Source organism: Carcharhinus amblyrhynchos, chromosome 5 (genome assembly GCF_965287045.1).
Source record: "Carcharhinus amblyrhynchos chromosome 5, sCarAmb.v2.hapA, whole genome shotgun sequence".
Lineage (NCBI taxonomy): Eukaryota > Metazoa > Chordata > Chondrichthyes > Carcharhiniformes > Carcharhinidae > Carcharhinus > Carcharhinus amblyrhynchos.
Window position 1 is genome coordinate 62,830,127 of NC_137328.1, and position 10,379 is coordinate 62,840,505.

General features: G+C 40.5%; 1 protein-coding gene across 2 annotated transcripts in view; it reads left to right on the top strand.

Moving 5' to 3' along the window:
* Positions 1-9,554, top strand: part of trpm6 (transient receptor potential cation channel, subfamily M, member 6) — a 154,283-nt gene extending 144,729 nt beyond the window's left edge. For both annotated transcript variants that reach the window (XM_080188915.1, XM_080188917.1), the window contains exons 35-39: positions 757-839; positions 3,727-3,932; positions 7,025-7,076; positions 8,095-8,201; positions 8,587-9,554. In XM_080188915.1, coding sequence (XP_080045041.1) covers positions 757-839; positions 3,727-3,932; positions 7,025-7,076; positions 8,095-8,201; positions 8,587-8,669 — 531 coding nt within the window. In that variant the 3' untranslated portion in view covers positions 8,670-9,554. The remainder of the gene's footprint in view (positions 1-756; positions 840-3,726; positions 3,933-7,024; positions 7,077-8,094; positions 8,202-8,586) is intronic.
* Positions 9,555-10,379: the final 825 nt, after the last annotated feature.

A 10,379-nucleotide genomic window follows, 5' to 3' on the forward strand; every position in this document is an offset into this window, starting at 1 on the left:
TAAAGCTTAGCCACTTTGTATTGAACGCAGGAGCAGGCTTGTGTTCCCACATGACCCACTCCTGCTTCTATTCCTTAATGTTCTTATGTTATCGTACCCGGTTTTGGATGGGATCTTGAAGAAGAATCCAAAATTCTAATCCAAATTTATTGGGGAATTTTCATCTGTACCCTACATACAAAATAAGAGTAACTACATTTTTTGTAAATATATTTAGTTTTGTTGCACATAAAGAAATCTTTTGAACGTTTTCCTGAACAATTTCCTTTAATAGATTGATCAAAGTATATCAAAACAAAATAAGTATCCACTGGGAGATTCATACTGGTGGCAATAGCCTAGTGGTATTACTGCTAGACTATTAATTCAGAAACTCAGCTGATGTTCTGAGGACCTGGGTTTGAATCCTGCCATAGTAGATGGTGGAATTTGAATTCAATAAAAAATATCTGGAATTAAGAATCTACTGATGACCATGAAACCATTGTTGATTGTCGGAAAAACCCATTTCCTTTAGTGAAGGAAATCTGCTGTCCTTACATGGCCTGGCCTGGTTGTGACTCCATAGCTACAGCATTGTGGTTGACTCTCAACTGCCTCTGAAATAGCCTAGCAAGCCACTCAATTCAAGGGCAACTAGGGATGGGCAATAAATGCTGGTCCAGCCAGCGATGACCATGTCCCATGAATGCATCAAAAAAAAATCATTGGGGTCCATTTTCCAGCAATTGTTTTTGTCTGACTGCTTTCATTTAGGAAATTCAACAGCAAAGGGCTGCACAGAAACTCATTTACACCTTCAATCAAATGAAACCACCAACCATCCCTTACACTCCAAGGTAAGAAACTGGACTTAACAGATCATTCTGCAAAACCTGATCATATTGTATGACTATCTGTGTGGTATCAAAGTTATCACAGCATTCGATATATTCACCAGCACCCAACTCTAAATAGACATCAAAAAGCCTCAGAGTAAAAGGGTGACCCTTTAGAACCGAGATAAGGAGGAATTTCTTCAGCCAAAGTTAATGAATCTATGGAATTCATTGTCACAGAAGGCTGTGCAGGCCGGGTCATTGAGTATATTTAAGATTTGATTGGTAAGGGAATCAAAGGTTACAGGGAAAAGGCAGAAAAATAGGGTTGAGAAACTGATCAGCCACAATTGAAGGGCGGAGCAGAGCCGACAAGCCAAATGGCTTCATTCTGTTTCTATATCTTATGGTCTTTACAACAATGGGTGGGGTTTCTGTGCCCCCTGTGGCAGCAGAGGTGGCCTGCCATAAGCCAGTGGTGAGATTTTCTGGTCCCACCACTATCAATGGGGTTTCCTGTTCTATATATCCACCACCCCCAGGAAACTCACCAGAAGATCCTGCCTGCGAAAATGTCTGGAAAAATTCCGCCTATGCTTAGTTTGCTGTAAAGTAAAAAATTCTGAGGTCATGGAAATTGCTATCCAAAGGCAAGTCTTATTACATATCGGCTTACTGTCGGATATAGTGCAGGTCTCACCAGAGCGACAGCGGTCCAGGTTTTTCAGTCATTTTCGGGAACCCTTCCACTCTGGCGAAAAAGAGATCTAAAAATTGAACTCTACCTATTTCCAGACCCTCAGATTCTGCTGATGGTAGAGCAGGCACAGAGAGTTCAGTCCCAGGCCCACTAATGATATTTAAAATATATGATAATGAACGTTACCATAATTTATCCAGAAATTAGCGCGGAGCTGACGGCACCAGATGTCTGGCTGCCAGAGACTCACGGAGGCCATGGTGCCCAGCGGGGAGCCTGTGGAACGGCCTCCACTCGAGTCTCCTGGCCTGCTGCATTACAAAAGCAGTGTAGGGGGATGGAAGAAACGCCCCCGGTATCTTTGTATTCACTGCATCAAAAAGTAGGAAGTTTATTGATATGTTTTCAGATAGAAGTTTTTTGGTAAGTGTCAGGTATTATATTCATGTTGTCAAATTATTGCACACAGCCATGCTCAGCAACAGGAAGTACCACATCTCTTTTCTTAGGCTTGGAAATATTTGTATGTTTGATGGATTAATTAGTAAAATCAGACAAATTAATAAAACTCATCAACAAGAGCAGCTTGCATTTACTTCGCACCTTAACAGAGTAAAATGCCGTAAAGTACTTCACTACCATGTTATCAAGCAAACTTTGACACAGAGCCAAGTGAGAAGATATCAGGGCAGAGTTTGTCAAAGAAGTAGATTTTCAGGAATGTGATAAAGGAAGAAAGAAAGATAGAATGATGGAGAAGTTTAAGAAGGAGATTCTAGAGCATAGGATCTCAGCAGCAGAAGGCACAATCACCAATAGCTTAGCGATGAAAAGCAGAGAGGTTCAAGAGGCCAGATTGCAGGCATGCAGATAGTCTGGAGGCTTGTATGGCTGAAAAGGTTGCAGACTTGTTTTTAAGCTCTGAAGCCTTTTGTAGATAATTTTTGACAGGTCTTCCCGAAGGTAAGTTTTAGAAAATGTTGAAACATTTCTCTAAACCTTGATTGTGAAATTCAGGGCCATCGTGGTTACAGTTCTGAGGTGACTTCCATACAGTAAGTTTTCCAGCATTGAGAGAAACAGGGAACCTTAACTTCCTTCACCAGTAGAAGCAGGGAGCCTGATAAGAGTCTGGAAACTGAGCAGTTGAAGTTCCCCATGCACTGTTAAGTCTTAACTTCTCTATGATAATCCCAGAGCGAGCACAGCTAATCCCAAGGCTCCAAGTAGTGGGAAGGAGTACATTTCTACATGAATAGAGGGGTGAAGAGGTCAGAGTGCTTGGCCATGAATGGAGTTCATTGGGAGGGTGCGGGAGAAATGATGAGAAGGGTGATGAGTAGGAAAGGTGTCTGATAATGTGGGGTTTGTCCAAGCAGGCACACTAGATAGAGCCACAAAGTGGAAAGCCACCGATCTGCAGATCCAGCAGCCCCTTGCCATAGGTTCTGAGACCCTGGATACCTGATTGACCATGTAATAGGCCAAAGGGCGGCATGGTGGCACAGTAGTTAGCATTGCGACCTCACAGTACCAGGGTCTGGGTTCGATTCCCGGCTTGGGTCACTTTCTGTGCAGAGTCTGCATGTTCTCCCCGTGTCTGCATGGGTTTTCCCCGGGTGCTCTAGTTTCCCCCTACAGCCTGAAAGATGTACTGGTTAGGTGCATTGGCCATGCTAGGTTCTCCTCCTGTGTACCTGAACAGGCACCGGAGTATGGCAACTGGGGGATTTTCACAGTAACTTCATTACAATGTTAATGTAAGCCTACTTGTGACCCTAATAAATATAATAATAACAATAATAGTGAACAAAATTGAAACTTGCAACCTCTTATACAATATTTAAATTGCCAATCTGCCTCCAGGGACTGGATTGGTTATCTGTTTCCTGCCCCGCCCACATTCAAACCAGACATGGACAGGTAGGATCCAGATACAGGATCCTGAGGTTCCATGGTATGGGCATCCTGGCCTACATTCTGCCTCACTAGCCAAGGAAAGCTGAGGCCAAATGTTGGGCTGTTATTGGCACCCTATCTGAGATCAGCTATGTAGTAAAACTGGACATTAATCTGGCGCCTTCTAGGCCTGTATGGCTCAAGAAGACACCGAACAGAATATTTGCCAACTTTGAAGAGACCTTTAAATGATTTCATGAGCAAAGGGATACAGGCTTTAACAAAAATGTCACTTCTTTCTTTTACAAGGTTTCTGGAAGTTTTTCTGGTGTATTGCCATTCTGCTAATCAGTGGTTAACAATGGAGAAATACATGAATGGTCAGTTCAGAAAATACAACAATAACAATGGTGATGAGCTAATTCCGACCAATCTGCTGGAAGAGACCATGTTAGCCTTTTCTCACTGGTCGTATGAGTACACACGAGGAGAACTACTTGTGCTGGATTTGCAAGGTTAGTGTGTGGATCTTGGACAAAATCCCAGTGACTTGTGTCTTTCTATATTTTTGTTGGGACCCTTTCTCCTCAGCCGTTGTTACATGTAACCTACTGGGGAAAGTGAGGAGTACCAGACTACTTACCTTCCCTGGAGCAGACCAGTCACAATTTTAATCTGCTCAGTTGAAGCAGGCCATGTGAAATTCAGCCTAAGATTGACAGGTTCTTCTTTTACACATGCATTTTGGGTCTAATAATGTCATTGTTACCCAACTGCAATTTTAACTTAGCGCTCTGTGGGAGAAATTGCAATGAGTTTTAGTAGCATAGTTCTTCATGACCAGAAGATGCCCCCAAATATAAGAGTTTATTTTTTTTATGAGGCCAGAAGGAGCAGCTTCTTCAACAAAGAATGTTTTACATTAATTTTTTAGCTTCATTCACAACCCTTTCAATAATGAAACAGCTTTTCTAATCTACAGCAGAATCTGAAACTACATTCATTTTTGGACTGTCATTTGTGCCATATTATTGACAGGCAATGGATGTCTCCAACAAAAGGATGACTAGATAGATCACTTTGAACTTCAGTCACACCAGCTGTACTACACTGCCCAGAAAGAATGTGGATTTGATAGTGAGGGAACGGTGTTTATGGAGGCAAGCTGAAGACAACTGAGGGAATTGCAGTTTATCCACGACAGGATGTCATACTAGCAGCGTGACAACAGCTGGGGCAGAGGGTTGTTAAGAGACATAGTAGAGAAGAAGTTGATCCTGGAAGTGCTGGTTGGATCAATCTTCTTCCAATTGAAAAACTTACTGCAACAGTCTCCAGCCCAATCCATGCATAGACCTGAAAATCAAGCTTGCCATTGCTTTAAATGGGAGTAAAAATGTTATCAAAAGACATTTCCTGAGAGGTGAAGTTGGGTGCCATTAGCATGTTAGAGGAACTTAATGCCATGTCTTTTGTTGATATTTCTAATGGGAAGCATGTGGCTGAGGAACAGGAGTTGACATAGAATAGATCCTTCAGGGAATCCAGAGGTAATGGTGAGGAGTTGGAAAAATAAGACATTGCTGGTGATTCTCTGCCAGGGTAGATATGTACAGAATGGAATCAAGAAAGGGATTAAAAATGGAGGAGAGACATTGGAAGGGATGTAGTGAGGTCAAGATTGGTGAGAAGGGATAATACATTTATGTGATCGATACATGTAACTCTGATCCCCAATGTCGATGATGCATCTGGATCAATGTTTGACATAAAAAAGTGGTGAAAATCAGGAAATGCTTGCTGCAGTTGCATAATCTTGCTCTTGACAATGTAAGAATTAACATTTCTACGCTACATATCAATCCTGTTGCTCCTTACACTGAGCAAGTCTTTAGCCTTGTCACCAGGATTTGGAGTCTGTTTCATTGAATATAATCTAAATATGATTCAGTGTTGTGATGTCTGTTGCTTTGTACAATAATTGTCAACTCCTACAGTTCAGTCTGAATCCACTCCATACATCTAGGGTATAAAAGATGGAAATTGTAATTTCTGTCTTTATTTAGGGTAATTTTCAGCCCGTGTTCACTGTCAGAGAGAACGGCGACGCGGTGGAAAATCCAGAGAGAATTGGGAAATGTGAAGTCCGCATGATTATTGGGGAAGGGTGGGGGAGAGCCCCCAATTCGTCTATGCTCAGGGGGAGAACTAAACCTCAGTGCCGGGGGGGGGGGGGGGGGGGGGGGAGGAGGTGGGTGTGCGTCCTTTGAAGATGCTGTCCCAATCTCCTTGGTGCCAGTTGCTGGCTCTATCAGGCCCTACCCTGCCAGAGTGATTGTAAAACACACCCACTCATTTTATTCTCTCAGAGAAGATCATATTTGGAGAGAATACTGATCTGTGCAACTGGAGAGCTGTATGCCAGTATTCTGCCTGAGCCTGACAGTTTGAAAAAATATGCTAAGGTTCTGCCAACACTTTTGAAAATAGCCTGAGTTTAGAATGCTACAAAATGAAAAAGGGGCACTCTGGGGTCAATTCTAACCAGTGCCTTCTGGTGGGATGTGAGTAACAGTACATAGGCTCTCCTTTTTACATCATCTGAATTTCCTTTCTATTGATGTAAAGGACCTTATGAATAACTTATGAAATTTTTTAAATTCCAATTCAATCAAATCAAGTCCAATTCAGAGCCTCAACAAGTTGAGACATTCCCAATCTAAGCTGACAAGACAGGGCTCTCACCTCCTGTCTTGGGCTTGATCTACATGATCCAAGCTGATTGGAGTAGGCATAGCTCCTCCTCCAAGGCTTAATCTTATTTGCATTTTAGCCAAAAGGCCAAGATGCCACTTTGAAAAATTGCTTCAAATGAAGCTGAAATGCAACCTAATGACTTCAACCAAGCATAGCATGTCAATACTAAACTTGAGCTTAGCCAAAAAGCCGAGAAGCTCTACAGAATCAAATTTTTCCCCTTTGAAATGTATTACTTCCTCCTACCAAGCACACATTGACCTGTTATGCTTTGCTGTGAGTGGCCGACAGTACTGGGCAGATCCTGTGCACCCACTTTGTGTTCCATCTTGTGCCCCATTTTTACTCCATATCTGGTCACTTCCCTTTGACTTGCCACAACATTTCTAAATTTAAAAGCAATGGTTTTGCCACTTCCTTTTCCAGCAAGTTCCCAGCATGATCCTGGTGTTATTATTGTAATTAGCTGACACTGAAAGTGCTGCTTGGATTAACTTTTTTTCATGATGTGGATATGCCGGCGTTGGACTGGGGTAAACACAGTAAAAAGCCTGACAACACCAGGTTTCAGTCCAACCGATTTATTTGATAGTAAACTCACTAGCTTTTGGGTTAGCCCCTTCGTCGTGACGAAGTTGTCAGACTTTTTACTTAACTTTTTTTCAGCAGACTCCAGCCTGACCCATGCACAGGCCTCAAAAATGCTTTGGATGGCAGTAAAAGATTAAGAAATAGCTGTGAGGGTACCTTTTTTCCCAGTTGTATATTAGCAGGGATATCTACATCAATTTTTATTTCTTTAAACAAGAATTTGGTGTGCATATTTTAAAAAATATGTTTTTTTCTCAAGGTGTTGGAGAGAATCTTACTGACCCATCCGTTATTAAAGCTGAAGATAAAACGTAAGTAACATGTAAGGGCATTGCAAATAACTCGATTCAGCTCAATCTTCTAGTGTTATCTTGGAGAATTTCACAATTGCAGTGATGGGCTTATATATAAAATGGTTGAGCTTTTTCAAAGCATTAGTATGGGGTAACATAACTGTGTGAAATTTGGCTGTACCCTATTTTGTCTGCTTCCAGAGAGTTTTCTTCTAATGTTGCGAGATAAGATATAATTAGCTCAAAGAATTTGCCTTCATGATGCTTGAATTATTGTGAAGCCAATCGTGAAAGTGTGGAGAAGACTATGGGAATTCCAACCAACGAGTTCCATTACAATAACCAACCTTTGTGACTGAAAAAGGACTGAATGATGAAAATTTGAAAACCAGAATAAAGCATCAGCTATTGTAACTATAGAAAATTCAATTTCAATGAAGTGTTGCCAGATTTAACACTGAAAATTGCATTTGGGATATTCAAAGGCACAAGAACACATCAAATTTAATCATATAATGAAATAATAAAGTGCCTTCAGCTTTGTGAAATAGCTGCAGGCACTTCACAAATTTCAGTAAAATTTAACATTGAGGCACATAAGGAAACATTAGTTAGATAACAAAAACTTGGACAAAGACTTAGGTTTTAAGAAGCAACTTAAAAGAGATGCACGGCTTAGGAAGGGAGTCAAAGTTATAGCAAAAGACTTGGAGAACCCTTGAAGAACATTAAAATCAAAATATCCCAGACAAGATTTCTCTAGAGAATTCAACCATCTACATTAATTCTTTGGGGGTTCTGCTGACCTCCTACTGAAACTATCATTGAGGGACTGGGAGAAATGCCTCAGACTTTCAGCTTCTTCGCTTTTAGTTTCTGGAGATGTATGTCACATCTAACAGACCATTGAAGCATCACCAAATGTAAGCTCAAAACATGATTAGTAACTATGAAATATATCTGTTTGATTGTTTTCCATACATCTCTAGTTTTCACCATCTAATTTCTCACCCAGTTTACCTTGTGTGATATCTAGGTCCCAGGAAATGGTATTTGGACCAGCTAACCTTGGCGAAGAAGCGATCAGAAACTTCACAGTGAAACATCACTGTAACACCTGTTGCAGGAAACTAAAATTACCAGGTGAGATTATAGTAGGTGTTGTACCTAAGCACAACAACTTGTATCTACGTAGCATCTTTATTATAATAAAACATCCCGAGGCAATTCACAGGAGCATTATAAAGCAGCACTTGACACTGAGTCACAGGAGATAGCACAAAAATGTCAAAACATTACGTTTGTTTTATTTACAGAAAAACACAGTATTTATTTCTGAGGGAATCTACTCACATTTCAATTTTTCAAAAGCATTTTACAGAAGAACGTGCTGTTGATATCTCGAGAAATATCACTCAAAGAAAATTCAGGAATGTTGTTATTATGTCACTGCGCACCACAAGCGAAGTAATTCTATATCCATGAGACAGTTTCAACTCTGTGTATATTCTTTTCTGTTTAATTGCAGATCTAAGAAGAAATTTTTATAATCCTGGCAAAGTAAACCCTCCTCCTGAAGATGATACTTCAGCAGCTAATACAAAATTGTGACTATTGGCATCAAATTTTTTTCACAAGGAAGAAGGCTAGAATTTATTGTATGGAAGTGGAGAATGTGTACATTGCATGGGCTGTTTAACTTTTTTTAACATGGCTGAAACGCTGACTATTATTAAATACCTGTTCAGTAATTGCGAAGCTGCCACTGTTAATGCCATACCAATAATGTTTATGCTTCAATTCAGGGCTTGTTTCATACTACAATACACCTAAAAGCATTGCTATTCAAAGAGATCTGCTGCGGGGGGTTCACTCATGTCAGCACCTATTTTGTCAATAATTTGAACAATCAACCGTTCAGAATAATTTTGAGTGAAGTTTTAAACCTCGGGACAGTCTCAGCAGAGAAACTGGTTGCACTTTTTGTTGAGACCCAAGTTAAAGGTTGTAATTCTCTGGCCATTCACGCTCCACCGCTGCTGCAAGCAAGGACGGAGAATTTGGTGCTTAGCCAAATCTCCTTTCCCTGCAGCAAAACCAGAGAATCCTGCTGCCATGAACAGCTGACAAATGTTTCCTCATAACGTTCCCATCAAAGCACTCAAAAGACAGCTGGAAATTCCTAGGAAAAATGAGAATTTGGTAGATTTTTCAACTAACAAGATTCTGAAAGGTAAATATCAGATAGTTTGATCATTTCTTAAAGGCATTTGTTGCTTCTTGTACTTTAATCTTTCTAATTCTGAGCACTGTGAAACTTTGGCCATTACAATCAACTTTTGATGTAGTATGATCATGTGACATTAGCTATGGGTTAGGGATTTCCTGATAATCCATTCAACACTTCCAATTGTGAGGTAAATCGCTTTACTTTTCCACTGTACAATTCTCAGAAAACTACTTCTGGTGATAAAGAATTCTGTTGCAATCATTTAATTCCCTTCATTAATAGACTTTATTTAATACAGGATCATATTTCAGAAGAAAAGAATAACAGGGCCCGTAAATTCAGAGAGGAATGCCACTGATTCCTTGTTGTCACTCTGGTAGGAGCCTGGCACCACCTCCTGGATATTGCATAAACAACTATTTGTTATATTTTCTTACACATACTCAAGAGTTAGCTGTGCCCACAACCAAGTTGTTTCAGTACGACTATGACACTGGCATCTACCAACAAAGTGAAAAGTTGCCTCGGGTCTGTCCTGTGCACAAAAAGCAGGACAAATTCAATCAAGTCTATTCTTGATCATCAGCAAAGTGATGGCAGGTGTTGTCAATAGTTCTATCAAATGTCACTCACTCAGCAATAACCTGCTCACTGATGTTCAGTTTGGACTCTGCTAAGACTACTTGCTTCAGACCTAATTGCAGCCTTGATCCAAAATGGACAAAAGAGAATAGTTCCAGATGTGAGCTGACAGCAACTGCCTTTGAGATCGAGGTATCACATGACTGAGTGTGGCATCAATGAGCTCTCGCAAAATTGAACTTCATGGGAATCAAGGATAAAACTTTCCACCAGTTAGTCATACCTAAGGCAGGGAAGATGGTTATGATTGTTGAAGGTCAATCTCAGCCCCAGGAGTTCGTTATGACAACATTTGAGGCCCAACAATCTTAAGATGTTTCATCAATGATCTATCCTCCATTATAATGTCTGAAGTAGGGAAATTCACTGATGATTGTATAATGTACAGTTTTATTCACAATTCTTCAGACACTAAAGCAGTCTTTGTCCATTTGCAGCAAGACCTAAGC